This window comes from Paralichthys olivaceus, chromosome 24 (assembly GCF_024713975.1).
Source record: "Paralichthys olivaceus isolate ysfri-2021 chromosome 24, ASM2471397v2, whole genome shotgun sequence".
In the NCBI taxonomy this organism is placed as follows: domain Eukaryota; kingdom Metazoa; phylum Chordata; class Actinopteri; order Pleuronectiformes; family Paralichthyidae; genus Paralichthys; species Paralichthys olivaceus.
The window spans coordinates 826,698-841,913 of record NC_091116.1 but is presented as its reverse complement, the minus strand read 5'-3'; the positions used below and the strand labels follow the sequence as shown (position 1 = coordinate 841,913).

At 44.1% G+C, this 15,216-nt stretch overlaps 2 protein-coding genes and 1 long non-coding RNA gene across 3 annotated transcripts; 1 reads left to right on the top strand and 2 right to left on the bottom strand.

Moving 5' to 3' along the window:
- Window positions 1-1,508: 1,508 nt before the first annotated feature.
- On the bottom strand, window positions 1,509-3,860 carry LOC109645526 (thymosin beta-12). The gene is made up of 3 exons (XM_020111143.2): window positions 3,719-3,860; window positions 2,568-2,680; window positions 1,509-2,429 (listed from the first exon to the last, which is right to left on the bottom strand). Exons 2-3 carry the CDS (start codon window positions 2,665-2,667, stop codon window positions 2,395-2,397), a joined length of 135 nt encoding a protein of 44 aa, XP_019966702.1. The 5' UTR covers window positions 2,668-2,680; window positions 3,719-3,860; the 3' UTR covers window positions 1,509-2,394.
- Window positions 3,861-5,149: 1,289 nt separating this feature from the next.
- On the bottom strand, window positions 5,150-13,131 carry LOC109645524 (ribose-phosphate pyrophosphokinase 2). Its single transcript, XM_069520633.1, has 7 exons — window positions 12,789-13,131; window positions 9,617-9,800; window positions 8,374-8,472; window positions 7,675-7,799; window positions 7,335-7,508; window positions 6,874-7,033; window positions 5,150-6,314 (listed from the first exon to the last, which is right to left on the bottom strand). The coding sequence occupies exons 1-7, from the start codon at window positions 12,908-12,910 to the stop codon at window positions 6,222-6,224; spliced, it is 957 nt and encodes a 318-aa protein (XP_069376734.1). The 5' UTR covers window positions 12,911-13,131; the 3' UTR covers window positions 5,150-6,221.
- Window positions 6,222-14,195, top strand: LOC138406947 (uncharacterized). Its single transcript, XR_011240293.1, has 3 exons — window positions 6,222-6,356; window positions 8,345-8,504; window positions 13,690-14,195. It is a non-coding gene; the product is annotated as an uncharacterized lncRNA (long non-coding RNA).
- Window positions 14,196-15,216: the final 1,021 nt, after the last annotated feature.

Below are 15,216 nucleotides of genomic sequence, written 5' to 3'. Positions count from 1 at the left end.
AAAAGCACAAAGATCCACGAGCCTCGAGTGCAACCGCAAACTAATGGACCCTCAGCGATGGCGCATGTGCGTCCAGCAGCCATTAAATCAATCAGGCTACTTTAGTGGAGACACAAGGCGGAGGAGGACAGATGGTCACATACATCCAAGCACATCATAATCTCCTGAGTATTCAAAACACGCCGACAGGAAGGCGAGCCGCTCCACAACAAGCATCCAGCAGCCCAACCCCGCACGCAGGAAGTGACTCAGCAGCAGCTGTTGCCATGGGTTACCGGGCAGGACGGTGCTGACACATCTCGTGTCCCCCCACCCCATCTGCTGCTCCGCCTCAAATCCTCCCCATCGCTTTCTCTGGGAGGCTCTGCAGCAGGAGAACGAGGCACTGGCAGCGTGGGGAGGGAGGAATGGGAGTCGGGAGGTGTTAATCCTATCTGAGCGAGAGAGAGAGAGAGGGAGAGGAGCTGCATGGTTCTGGCCTAAGTCTCCCATCTAACCTCCGCATCCACCGCCCCCCCCTCCTCGATGCAGATTAATGCCTTATTAAGAGCAACTGACTTAAGACCAATCCACTTACACCGACATCTCAGATTTGCAGAACGGCGAGGCCTGAGAGCAGTGAGGAGAAGGAGCTCCGTCCTGTAATAATGATGCCTCCACATCGGAGGAGGCATTTTACTGAACGCAGCATCACAGGAAACATCTTTAGTGGCTCAGAAATGTGGACTCATGGCCTCCCTAGCCCTATGACTTAAGCATTCAAAATGGATCATGGCATCCATTGCTGAGTCAGCCGGTGAGGGATTCCCTCCTCTAAAGCCCAGTCCAGCTGCACGAGAGCGAGTGCGGTTACATGTCGATACTCTGAGTGCATTTACAGGAAATGTCAGCGATGTCATGCTAATGACATTAAGGCTTTCAAGGTGGTGGCTAATTTAGGATGAAGGGCCGGGTAAATCCCCCCCGCTGAGGTTACGCCCTATTCTGGGTCACGACACGCCGTCCCATAAGCCACTGCTCACCGATGGTATCAAACAAGCGAACAGATACACATTCTTCCCAAACTTAAGAAATACATATAGCATCCATTGTCATCTATATAGTGTTAAATTTAGTTCCTAAAAAGGCTGCGTCTACTTCCTGGAATGCAGGACCATTCTGCTCTATTGTTTTCCACAATCACTGGTTTTGAATTGAGCTTTGTGTCATGACAGGTGGTCCAACAACTTTCATTTCCATTCCTCTTTCCACACACACACACCAATTCCTCTCCTGGGTAAATCCCTGCGAGAGCTCGCTGCAGAGACATTTAAGCCTTTCCGTCGTGCACAGCCTCATCCCTTAAGTAATGCTGTAGGATTGTTTGGCAACACAGTGTGAAAAGTGGGTTAGAACCAAGACGAGCAGCGTAACAGTGAACTTTGATCGTGAAATGAGGCTGACGTGAAGGTTTGGGATGAAATGTGCAACAGTGTAGGTGTGGAAGAACGTCTGAGGAAGCACAGGTCTTTTAGTAACAAACTTTTTATTACAACATTTCACGTTTTTTCCATTTTCTGGCAATGGTTTGTGGCAGAGTAACATGACGACTGGGACTTTACAAAACTCCAGAGAATTTTGATCTACGGCTCAAAGCAAACGCATGGAATCAGTCGCCGGTGGTTTTCTTGCAGAGGTTATGACAGATTAGTTATCCCAAATAACTCTGAGAAAAAAGGGCTAAAGCATGTTACAATTTAACCGTAAATAAGGTCCATTAGTGCATCTCCCAGATCTAGATGGAATCCGTTACACATTTTTGTTTTTAAACCTTGCGTACATACAAAAAGAAATAAACACTGTGACAGAAAACAGTATCAATTTTGGGGGCATTTACATTTTGGCCTGCTTACAAATAAAGTTGTGCATTTTCCGAAAATTAGAAGACGAAAACCAATAAAGCCCAAAAACTTTATTAAAAAGCTTGACACCTCAGCTTTGGTGCAAAAGCAGCCACACAGGACGTTGGGTGGTTTTCGAGGGGGGGGGTGACGAGTTTCCTGGGACGCAGGCCGCGCCCCGTACCACCGGGCGTCTCTCTCTGTTAAGGTGGCATAGAATTAGAGACACTACGCCTTTGGGCACAGTCTTCTGCCGCCCCTCTCCCACTCCTCATACAAATCTTCCTCAAGGCGGCGGAGGTGGTGGCCCCCCGGAGGGGGCCGCTGACTGCCCTGGCGAAGGCCTCATCCGTCCGTGGGCAGCGGGGGCGCAGCTCGGTTTGTCATTTTCATAATTTCGGTTACAAAGTTATACAGCTAAAAAGGTGTGACTGAAAACAAGGCAATGCGGGAGGAGGGGAAGGTGGTGGTGGAGAAAGGGGGTGTACAGTGCATGACATGGAAGGAGGGGGCTTCACGACGTCGCAGCCGCCTTCTCCTGTTCGATGGCTGCGGAGGAAAAGAGGAGAGTGGATGTCAATATACACATGTAATGTAAGTAAACAGCACAGAACTGGTTAAGACAAGATGTGATGCAACATGTAGCCCCCCCTCCCACACACACACACACACACACACAAATCTTACTCTCTTTAGAAGGCAGGGGATTCTTCTCCTGCGTCTCCGTCTTCTTCAGCTTGGTCTTGTCAAAGGTGTTCACCTCAGAAATGATGGGCTTGTCGCTCATGGTTGCAGATAGTCTGTGAGATCAGATAGGAAGGTAATGAGTTAATTATAATAATAAACATTAATAAGAGTATTCATGTGCAAACTACAGGTGCAAATCCTCTGGGGGGAAGAATGACCCCATAGACATAATGCGTAATATAGTTAAAAAACAGTTGAAATAAAGGAAATCTGTTTTAATAAATCTACCTGACTCTAAATGAATCTAAGGGCGTTGCCTACATTAAAAACCATCTGTTCACTTTCTCTACGTGCGCAACCGCAGACTCCTTCTCCTCTCATGTGCGCCCGCCTCCTTTTGTTCGCCTGCGGCTGTGCCCAGCGTGATGTGGCTTGCATCACAGCCCGTTATCCAACACGCAGCCCGGGGATGCTGTACACTGGGGACACGCTGCTCCAGACAATAGAGCCGGTGCACAGCGTTCAAATCCACATTTACATAACAATGGGTAGTTCCCATGCTGCGCAGAGCACGATGGAATAAAAGGAGCCGTGCGTAAATGCGCATTTTCAAATTTGATAAGAATAAAAATGATGTCATGTGGAGGTAGAAAGGTTGATTTATGCGCGTCCACTTTCCTCGTGGAACACCCGCATTCAGTTGTCACGTACTTCTCCCCCCGGGGACGCAATCTGTAGGAACCACCGCCCAGATTGGCACAAGCTCCATCATCACGGTCAACTCCGTATTCTCATAAAAAAACAAAAAACCTTTAGAATTATTAAAATGAACCGGGGACGCCTCGAGGCATCGTTTTTATTTGAGATAATAACGGGACCAGACGCGTGCAGCTCCGGCGACAAAGGGAACGGACGAATACGCACGAGTGTGTGCGTAAAAAGGACAAAAGACGCACCGCGCACTTCTGCTCTGCGGCCACATGAAACCACAAAAACAAGCTGCCGCCGCTGGATTATTCGCATTATGTCATATTTGGTGTTTCTGGCAAAACAGCATCCATCCAACGCGCGCAGGTGAGGTCTCTACCCGGACTCTTCTTTTGTCCTCACTGTGGATGAAGGAAGAGAAAGGAGGTAAAATGTGGACTCACCTTGGTGATGTCTGGAGGATGAAGGTCTCTGGTCAGTTCAGTGCAGCAGTAGTGGCGCGTCTTTGCGCAGGCATCAGATATAGTCAGAAATATGCTAATGACGCTGACATCACCGGCTTCTCATCCGCGGGTCCCCCTGGTGGACGGACGCGACACCTGCAGGCTTCAGTCTCTTGCTAAAACGCATCAGAGCTTCACATGATCTTCAGCTCCCGGAGAGAAATAACTGAAACATGCGGATTCATGGAGCTTCACTGTGAGCCACGTGCTGCTGAATGGATCACTGCACGTCTTATTTTATCACTGTTACACTGTCAGCAGGTGACGTCACCCCCCAGCATCTGCTCAACTTTAACACATCTGTCCTGTAATTCATCATAAAGCCTTGGTTTCTCTGTGGCTGGTGTGAAAATCATTCTGTTGATTCTCAAACTGAACAAAATGTGTCCACTCGGATTTCTCTCCTGGCTGAGGGTGCACTATCATGGAGGAACGACGCCACCTGGTGTTCATTTAACAATAAGAGCGTTGAGACTTTTCTCTTAATCTTTACTTGTGACAAACTGGATCATTTTATCACAGGAAAAGTTTGAGAATTGTCTTAGTCTAAAAATGCTTCAATTCATAAAGCATGAAAACAAGGGGCTAGTAGTTTTTTTTTTCGAAGTGTAAAATTTAAAAAGTGAACAGCAACTCCATCTGTGTGATAAATATAATCCAGCATTAACGTAACATGGCAGCTGAAAACTGGATTAAATACAGTACGTGAATTTACTTCAATGCAAAACCTGAAGCAATTTAGCAAAACTCCAACATCCCCATGAATATTTCACTTAGTGGAAAATCCGCAGAGCTCAACCACATGTACTATTAAACTCCGACTGTAACAGGGGCCTGATGATGCCAGAGTGATGTCATCAGAGATACAGCATGGATGATGTTACTGCAATGCATCATGGGAAATGTAGAATACAGGATGATGAAGCTACTACAGGATATGTAACTTTGTACTGCTTCAATAGTAAAGTTTGATAAAGACATGTCCATGGACAGATGAACAATCTTTCACTCTCTTTCATGAAGTGTCTCCATGCAACCATATTAATCTGCACAGACAGACGGCATCTTCACAAGAGTACTCCCCACTTACTGGAATTAAACCAGAGCTTTCAACCACATCTCCAATGTTGTTTTGTTATGAGCTGACAAAATGATGATGGCATAGTGAGAGTCAGAGATACAGCCTGGACTATGATGACTAGATGCATAATGGGAAAGGTGGAGTGCATCATTTTTGGCGCTGTTAAGAGACAAGAAGTCAGGACGACACCTTGTCCTGCTTCAATTTGACCAACCAAAGTCCCCCTAGGATCAGGATATCTCACATTGCAAAGCTTCAATTGGACAATTCAAGACGAGCAGGACAGTGTCTCTTTAAGCCATTGTCAAAGCTTTATTGTCAAAGAAAGTATTTTTTAAAGTGTTACATATAAAAAAAAAATAAATCATGCTTTTTCACCAACTGTGCCACCTGCCTTGTTACAGCTATGACAACCGCACTTCTTTTTAATGACAATTGAAGATTGAAATCTCATAATAACACTATAATAAACCAAGCTTTGGGCTCATTTACACATGACCTTTTGGAAGATGGGCAAAGCACCCAACACACCTCGCATTAAATCAACAACAAACCTGTCGGGGGGGTTTGGGAAGCTGCTGTATATTTTTTTTAGCACAATTGGAGGATGTGGTACAGATGTGTCACCACTGGGTGACAGCAGCTTGTCGGGAGAAGATGCAGCAACATTTGATACGGCTCAGTAAGAAAAAGTAGACGTGGGTAAATCAAGTGTTCAGTCGTCTAATTTGACTCTTTTGTCAGTTTGTGCTCACATCAACATTATTTTACTTGTGGTGCGGCCGAACATCAACTATCATTACAATCAAAGTCCATGGATCTTTAGCAAGTTCAGGGTTAAGACTATAAACTTATTATTTCAATACTTTTAGCAGCTGCAAACACCTGAGGGAGAAGGTGCACATGGTCATTTTGTTTCACTATTTTTATTACTCGTGGCCCAAATATTCGCCGCAGTGGAATGCTTCTTTTAAAGTGAGGTTTCAAATAATACACTATGTTACACAATGGACCCTTTGGTTAAAGTGAAGGCCAGACTCTGCTGCTCCGAGGTTGGCGAGACTGGAAATGAGAAAGAAAAGGGAGACAGAGAAAAGAGAAACTCATAAATATAAACTTGGTCTTCAGAGAGGGAAGTGATATTTTGCTCGGTCCCCAGGGTGAAATGTCAATGACAATGTGTGGGCGTGACCTTTAAACAGTCACATGAGGCCGGCCAGAAAACCATCAGGCCCTATCTTTTTTTCTCTCTGAGCCTTTCCAGAGGACATGTGGCCAAAAGAGCCGGCTGAGTGGCCAAACTGGAGGGGTGGAGGGGAGACGGGTGGCGGGCCGGCGGCCGTCCACCCTCTCTCCCGGTCTTTACAAGGGTACGTGGCTGAAGAGGTAGGACACAGACTCGCCGTTGTGGGTTCTTCTGATTGCCTCCGCCAGGATCATGGAGATGTCGATGACCTATGGGAAACAATGCAGGGCATGAATGGATTTATAAGTGAGGTGGGTTTCTGTAAAGAGTTTGGGAATAACACGTTATACTTTCTGCATATTTTCATTTCTGTCTAGCTACACTTCTCTTAAAAGAGAACTGCAGCACATCCAGGCGTGGAACAGAGTTTTACTAAAACTGTAAACATCTGCACGAGTAGTATGCAATAATAGGAATATATCATATTTATATAGGGCAATGACATAACAAGGGTTAAAGACACTTTACAAAGATTAAAAATGAAATGCACACATAAATAACTAGAACATTAATCGCAAATTAAAGTTGCATTAACAAATGTATGATGCTGTAAACGTGAACAGTCACTTGTTATCACGGCCGAGTTATAATATTGTTTACCTGTACATGCAGTACATTTGCGACGAACTACATTTCACTGTAATATATCAAATATTTCTGTTGGACGATGTTCTGTAGCTGAAACTTTTACGCAGTGATAGAAAACTAAATGTCAGGAACTAGTATGAAGCTTTAACAGCTTGAGATAAGTACTTGTGTGATGTGTACCTGTATTTTGGGGCATGCCTTCATCTTCTCTTCCTGCGGGATGGTGTTGGTCACCACCACCGCCTCGAACGGGGCGTTGTTGATGCGAGAGATCGCAGGACCAGAGAAAATGCCATGTGTGAGGATGGCGTAGACCTTAACCGCGCCAGCGTCAATTAGCCTAAACGTTGGGGGGAGGAAAAATACAAGCATACACTTACGATTTATTCGAATACCAGCAAAGTTGCTCTCCAAGCGTTCTGTGAAGTTTAGATGAGGTGTTTTCCTTAAGGTGTGCTAACTTGTGTTGCAACATAACAACTGATAAAAGCACTTTATCGGTGAATGTCAATAAGCTAGAGCCACGAGATCCTTGTGCAAAAGTCTGCATGTGGCTTTTAATCCTCAACAGGCCTTGATCAAGATTGTAAATGAATTGAAAGCTCTGAACGCCCTCATCACAAGGTTTAAATGGAACCAACTTGTCGGCAGCGTGGCAGATTGTGCCGCAGGTGTCGGCCATGTCGTCCACGAGGATGGCCACGCGGTCCTTGACGTCGCCCACCAGCACCATGCGGTCCACCTCGTTGGCCTTCTTCCTCTCTTTGTGGATTAGAGCGAAGTCCACGTTCAGACGGTCGGCGATGGACGTCACACTGGAGAGTGAGCGGGAAGGAGACAGTGAGCGATACTCCGAAATAAATTATAGACGTTTTAAATAGGACTCATTATGTGAGACAGTAATCATCCCTGCAACAAGACTGAAGTGCTACAGAACCCATTATTTCCTCAGTCAGGAGAAACTCTGCCACTGAATCTCACCGTTTTGCTCCGCCAGCGTCCGGAGACACGATGATACAGTTTTTCCACTCGGGAATGTTTTCTCTGATCCACTGCAGAACAGCGGGCTCTGCGTACAGGTTGTCAACGGCGATGTCAAAAAAACCCTTAAAAAAAATAAACACAATTCTAACTCATCAAAATGTGGGTTTTAGAGAAAGAAAGCTCAGAAATCACACACAGGAAGAACAGATGTCGTTCAACTGAGTCATTTTTAACATTTAAAATCAAATTAAATTACAGCTGCAGAGTCAAGACCAACTTAACATTACATCCACATTCAGAGTTTGTAATTTAAGTGTAAATTCTTATTATTACACCAGTTATCAGGTTTATTCATAAATCTGAGAGCAGCAGTTTCCCGAGCGCTCACAAGCAGCTAGACGACACACACACACAGGTTTGGGCAGGAGCAGAGGGTATAAAAATAAATCCAAACAGGAAATGAAGACATAATGCTCTCAAAATTAAAGACAGCACTCAGAAATAAAGACGACAGAGAAACTCCATGAGGGGGATTTGTAAAGGAAAGCCAGGTCTTATTTAAACTTGTTAAATCATAATATTTGATCAGGTTTATTTAACTACAGACTTAGATTCACTGTTTCTAACCAAAACTCTTTACCCGATCACACACTCTTACATTCCACAGCCATGTGGTGAAACACTTTGTGTACTGACCTGGATCTGTGAGGCGTGGAGGTCCATGGTGATGATGTGGTCGGCGCCAGCCACAGACAACATGTTTGCCACCAGCTTGGCCGATATGGGTGCTCGACTCTGGGACAAGCATCAAGACAGAGTCGCTTGAGGTGAGTAAAGTAAAAGAAACGGTCACTAAGCAGCCCGATGTTTTTCGACACGCGGGAAAGTTGATGATTTTATTTAAGGTTAGATAGTTTTATCGTCAAGGACATTTCTGCAGGACTCAAGTCTACCTGTGACCTTTCCATCATGGTGCGTCACTAAGAATCTGGACTTTCCTGCCGCCATGGGCTTGTTGTTTTGCTGAAAGAAGCAGACGCTGTGTAGATACACGCCAGGCACCAGACTTCCAGGCTTGTTGACAAAACACACCTGAGCTACGTGTGTGAGTGCTCGGAGAAATCGCTTAGTTTTAGAGATTGAGGCCGACTCACTGCTTTAACACAACATCATAAACCGAGAGCTGAGTATTAGAGAAATTCAGGATTATTGAAACATAACATGCAGCTCAGTTAGAGCTGAAATACATGCACAGTAAATGAAGAGGTTTGAAGTTCATCTTTAATTTTGAAAAGCAGTGACAGGAGTGGGGGTGTCTCTCTGCAGCTCGTGATTTCCCACATCATTAAAAACCTTCTTGTGTGAAATGCGAGCTGAACTTTAAAGTGCGTCAAATTTTAAAAGTCAGAGTCCTGCAAGAGGCTCGCAGCCTGCACGTTTCACAGGGTGAAGTCTTTATCTGAAAACTGGCTCCTGAGGTCGGCTTAGATAAACCACGGTTCATTGATCGTCACATGTTCCCTCCTGAGTGAGTAAAATGAGTCACCTATTTGGAAAGCTCTGAATGAGTAGAGCTGCATGTGCAGGCAGAGTGGAGGAAAGGAGCTGAATTAGTTCATTGAAGAAAAAAAAAAAAACTCTTCCTCTCGGAGTGAGCTAGTTGCATAGTTTGTCACATGAACCCCATTTGCGGTTACATCAACCACTGAGGCAAGAGGAGATAATGATTTACGATATAAGCGAGCGGCAGCAGCTCAATTTGCACGCTGCTGCTCTGCAGTAACACTCATGTGAAGTTTCTCATTATTACGTGACTGCAAAATTACTTAACATGTCAAGGGAAACAATAACAGTCTGCGTTTGGTTAAAGTTGAAGCTGCAGTGACCAATTTCCTCAGAATTATGAGGTAGACGAGTAGATTTAAGACTGTGTGCGCACCTTGTCCTTCTTGTCCTGCCGGGCGTAGGGGAAACAGGGGATGACGGCAGTGACGCGGGACGAGGAGGCGATCTTGCAGGCGTTGATCATGATGAGCAGCTCCATCAGGTTGTCGTTGATTTCGCCACAGCCGCTCTGCACGATGTAGACGTCCTCGCCTCGCACGCTCTCCCCGATCTCCACGCTGTTGGAGAAACAGAGACGAGATCATGATATGACTGTTTGAAATTTGTATAATCTTCATCATTCAAACATTAACTTTTACCCTCACCTTTGAATTCATTTTCTAAACTACATGAACAAAATAACTTCAAGTCTCTATTTGACAATTTTTGCAGCAACCGTTTCCACAAAAAGTTTCGGCCGATGTTTGGAAAGCTGCTCAAAACACAGTGTGACAGCGTCGAGCAGCTGGAGACACAGCACAGGCAGGGTGTGAAACATTCCACTGGGGGAGACAAACAGGTCCTCCCGGCCTCGGTCATGTGATTGGTGGACATGTACTTTTTTTCAATTGTTCAGGGTGAGAGTGGGGCCGGCACAGACAGTCACATGGGCCAGAAATGTTTTTAAGAGAGGCCAGCAGCAACAGCTCACTTTTTATTAACTCGTATAGTCTAGGACCAAAGTCATAACTGAGGACTTTAACAAGATACAGCATCCAAAGACATCAGGGGCCAACAAGGGCCACAACTAATGAGATTTTCATTCAATCTATTTTCTCAGATAATCTGCTTTACAGTTTGGTCCCTCAGATATTTCCAAAATTCAGAATATCTTGTTTCCAAAACATAAAGGGGGCTAGTTGATTATAATAAATGCCTGTATATATAGTTAACTAATCTCATATATATATATATATATATATATATTAAATCTCAAACTTGAGAAGCTAAACCAACAAATGTCAACACTCACTTTAAATGTTCGTTGCTAAATATCTATTTACAGCAACAGAGCATGTCAGAAGCTAAAAACTATTATTTTTTAAACATCTTACTTTGAGAAACATAACTTTTTACTAAAATACTTTATTTAATTGAAGAAAGTCTAGTACCCGATAACTTTCTGTAACATATTTTGGGCTGTAGGTGACACCCAGCTGTAAAATGTTACCGTGGTGCTAATGTGTTCATAAATCTATCGACAGAAACATTTATTTGAATCTGTTTTGATCATTAATGACTCATTTGTCAAATATTTTCTGCTTTCAGCTTCTCATCATGACGATCTGCTGAATTTTTTAGTCTTCTGACTGTTAATTGATCTCTGTGGCATTTGGATGCTTTCAAACTGTATCAGCACAGAGCGTCATACACCAGCATGGTCTGAGTTAGTCTGCTCGTAACTAGGAGCTTTTCGTTACACCATTCATTTATTTAAACATGAGCTAACAAAGATTTCAGTTTGACTATGACTAACAGGAGACATGAATTGTGCAGATTATTTTCACGCTTTTAGGACGGGCAGCCACCAGCCTGGACCTGTCCCGCCACCGATGCTTGAATGAAGCCTCAGTCATGGTGGCACAACTTGGGAACAAGAAGTGACCTAGAAGATGGATCATTCTTTCAAACTGAGTCACTACCCAATCAGCTCGGTATCAAAGTCTTTATTTGGATATTTGTCCACGCGCAAGACAAACAAAAGTTCTCCCTGATATTTTATTCCCAGGAATCCACCCCGAGCCTGTGAGAAGAGCTGCTATCAGCGAACTGTTCTCACCTCCCCCGATGGTGTATGAGGATGAGAAAATAATTTTTGTTTTGCACTGCGTCACCCAAACAGCTGCTTTCCCTGGTGAGAAACCTCCACACGGATAATCAGAGTTTTCCCTGGATCTTCAGAGTTGTGGGTGGAAACAGTACCAGCGGAGAGAGGGGGGGGGGTAAAGGGGTCAGGGCCCCTGTTTAATCCAGGAAACAGTGTTGTAATGTTGCAAAGGAAACATAGGTAGTGAGGTGGATGCAGGTCACTTTTACCCAGAGTGCATTAGTCTGTAAACCCAACAGGAATGAAATTAAACTCTGACAATGTTTCCATTAGCGAATCAAAGACAACAGAGTGCAGTCAGATGAGGAGAAGAGCCGAGCCATCGTATCCTCAACCACACGTTGTGACGGGTTCTGCAAACAGGCCGCCGTGCAGCCAGAGAGGTCGTCCAGCAGGGAGGCTTTAAACCTGCAACCTCTACCGACTCTGCTCAAGGCCGAGCGGCAGCAGAGGTCAAAGTCATACAAGAAGTCCCGTGCAACGCTAATGAAACTGCAGCGAGCGTGCACACACTGATTTGACTAATGGTGAACTGCAGTGGAAACGAAGACAAATTGAGTGCATGTGATTTGAGGACACGTCCCCTGAAGAGACAGCTCATCAACCTTTATTACAACATGCAGATCATCACAGAAGCTTGGACACGATTAGATAAACTTGCAACAGCTGAGCTTGTGTGTATTGTGCAGCCACGTTATCGTCTGAAGTTTAGCCCGTCAACGTGGAAGCCATGTTTAATGACAGTGAGCCAACATGCGTCCATTATCGGACAAACTCACCCCCTCCTGTTTCAGCTTCTACCCCGCATAAATTTGACAACACGTGCATGTACGTTTCTACATGGAACCAGCTAGCTAGTAGCCATTTTGCTAAGCGACTGCGTTGTGGTGTTACGTCAAATTGAGTACACCACTGAAATGTCCGCTCCTGCTTCAAGATTAGCAGCTTTCTCGCTCAGACTCAACATTTAAACACACGAAGCTAATCATTGTTGTTGTACATGTTCCTCTACGTGGTTTGGACCGCGATGAATTAGCTCGAAGGAAGACTTTGCACCGCAGGTTCGAAACTTGGCCTCCTCCATGTTCCCCCGTGACCAACACACGCAACTTCGCGTTAGCTTGTGCTAGCTCGACCCGATACAAAAGTATCACAGCGGCTAACTAAGCTAACAATTTGGATTAATATCAACCAACAATGCTAGCTGACTTTACACGGGGGGGCTAGCAAAGTTGCAGCTGTAAGCTAGCTAGCCTCGAGCCCGCTGTGTTTACATGTGGCTAGCTAAGTCACGTGTGCTAAACTATTGTTAGCTTGGAGCTAGCGCGTCCACATGGGAAGCAACATGTGCTCCGCAGCGGAATAAAACCCCTTCGACTCGGATGGAACATGTACTCGCCATGTCTCCTGGTTGCTGAACTTCTTGGTGATGACTTTGCCCAGCTCCAGCCCCAGCCGGTCGGCCACTTTCTGGGACAGGTCGTGGTGGGAGCTCCCGCTAAAAAGCACGATGTTAGGCATGTCCAAAAACACCCGGCGGGGCTTCTTCTTAAAACAGGGGGGAAAAAGTAAAACCAATAATAAAACGACACTGGAGGGTCGCAGAGATGTGGGGGTGAGGTTCGCTAATGTTGCAGCCGGAGCATCGCACTGTGCCGCGGGAGACAGCGAGAGCAGAGAGGAACTATGAGCCGAGTGTTTGTGGAGGAAAAGGGAAGTGACCTCCTCTCATTGGACAGAACAGGAGTCCATTAACACAACAACGCTGACTGTCAGCTGTCACCATTACATCAGGCATTTTCTATTCAAGCATTAAAATACACTGGAATGATCCTCTTTATATAACCTGGTATAGAACCATCACACATTAAGAATTCATGTTACAAAAACAAAATACCACGGTCTAGTTATTAGTAGAACAAAAGGCAATGATAATAGACATGAATGCAATTAAAATGCAGTGAATGTGTGAATAGTATTTAACTACAGATGGAAATATGTAAGTTTAAGATGACAAGTAAATAAATAGGTGTGTATCTGTTAAAGTGGTACATTTTTTCATGTGGAATAAATGGGACAAGTTTTATAACGTTTGGCTTGTAATTCTTCTTTAACTATCAATAATAATAAATAATTAGATAATATTTAAATGCACCAGATATGCTTTTTAGTAAAAAAAAGTAATTAAAACAAGAAATACCCTGCTTCCATTTGAAAAGACATTTTATTGTGTTATTTTCCATGATATTAATCTGAATATCCTTTGGGTTTGAAAACTTTTCTTCATATCTGTCTTGCAGGCCTTTAGGATTTAGACTCATCACAGCGATCAAATGAAGCTCAGACCATCAGGAGGAGGAGGTCACCTGACAGCTGCTGCCTTGGACCTTGTTTAAATCCAGCGTGAACACTTGTGATATTGGTTCTCTCAATTAGATTGTCCACTCAAGAGAGGAGTCAGCTGAGACTTCATGCCCCTCGTACGGCTCCACAAACCAAAGACCTTCCTTCTTCACTCTGGTCAAATCACTGTGGTCATGTGTTGGGCGGTTGATTTGCCGTTCTTCAGATCCAAAAAGCTTCCTCAGGTTTTCTGTCAGTTGATAATCCCACTTCGTCATCAGCGAGATAATCTGAAGCGTGACCATCTTGTCTGGAATTAAGAGCAGATACTAGATAATTGTCTAGACCTTGTTATTGATGTGGACTCTTGAAAAAGTCCGAAACATGATTGTATTTAACCCCTTAACATCGTTTATGTCCAATCATTTCAAGCAAAAACTTGAATAAACTCCCTCAACCAGTACATGCATTTTATTCCCAGACTCCTGAGTTCACCGTGACCTTTGACTGACTAAATCTAATCAGTTAATCCATGAGTCTGAGTGAACATTTGTACCAAACGTGAAAGGATTCTCAAGAGGCGTTCTCACATTGACGTGTTCACAAAGCCAACGTGACCTTTCACCACTAAATTCTAAACTTTATTTCTTTGCTACCAGATTTGAAGAAATTCCCTCGAGGTGTTCTTGAGAAAACGTCACCGGGGATGGACGACCAGACAATGAGGCCTCCGGCCAACGGGTGTCGCCAGCGCGGAGGCATAAAAAAAGTCAACACAACCAGAGACGCTTGTATTTTTCAGAAATATATTTTATAGATGATGTCAGAGATGAAATGTCCAAAGCGTAGGTCCCAAAGAAAGATAACATTTTTCATCAATAGAGACGAACAACAAACAAAAAATAACTTTTTAATCCATTTACATGTAAACCAAGAATTGCTCTTGAGCCACAGTGGTTATATACATATATATATGTATATATACATAAATATATATATACATGTATATATATATATTGAAGTGGCTGAGGTGGGTGTGACAATCAAACGACGATGCCCTTTTTTGTTTCTCCAAACCCTTTGTCAACCTTTCAGATTCAGTGCCCGTTTAAAAAATCTTTGAAAGAGGAACATTCTTTGGGAGTCTTGTGTTTTTAAAAGTTGTGAACGTGGCAGAGGTTTGTCAGAGCTCGTTTCTCTTCAGCACAGTCGTTTAGTGCTGAGTCTTGTCAAAATCACTTATTGGAAACAATATTCAATAAGAACAATATCAAATGTTTTGAGTCATTAGGACAAAAGTCTTTTGAGCTGTTTGAACACCAGAGAGGAAGAAAGCCATCCCGCCTGGTGCCCTCGGGGAGTCGCTGTGGGAGGTTTTAGTTTTTTAAGTCCTCCAGTGTTCTTCTTCTATTGTGCAAATACATTTTTTTATTACATAGACAAGCAGGCATGCTGACTCACAATCCATGCAAAGAGTTAAAGTT

Bases quoted from the DNA above. Each gene is read 5' to 3' on its own strand.
- LOC109645526 (XM_020111143.2), bottom strand. From the start codon at position 2,667: ATGAGCGACAAGCCCATCATTTCTGAGGTGAACACCTTTGACAAGACC. The intron at 2,430-2,567 runs GTAAGATTTGTG...TTTCCTCCGCAG, and splicing joins TCCCCTGCCTTCTAAAGAGA to CCATCGAACAGGAGAAGGCG.
- LOC109645524 (XM_069520633.1), bottom strand. From the start codon at position 12,910: ATGCCTAACATCGTGCTTTTTAGCGGGAGCTCCCACCACGACCTGTCC. The intron at 9,801-12,788 runs GCGAGTACATGT...TTTCTCCAACAG, and splicing joins TTCAGCAACCAGGAGACATG to CGTGGAGATCGGGGAGAGCG. The intron at 7,509-7,674 runs GTGAGATTCAGT...CTCACTCTCCAG, and splicing joins GACGCTGGCGGAGCAAAACG to TGTGACGTCCATCGCCGACC.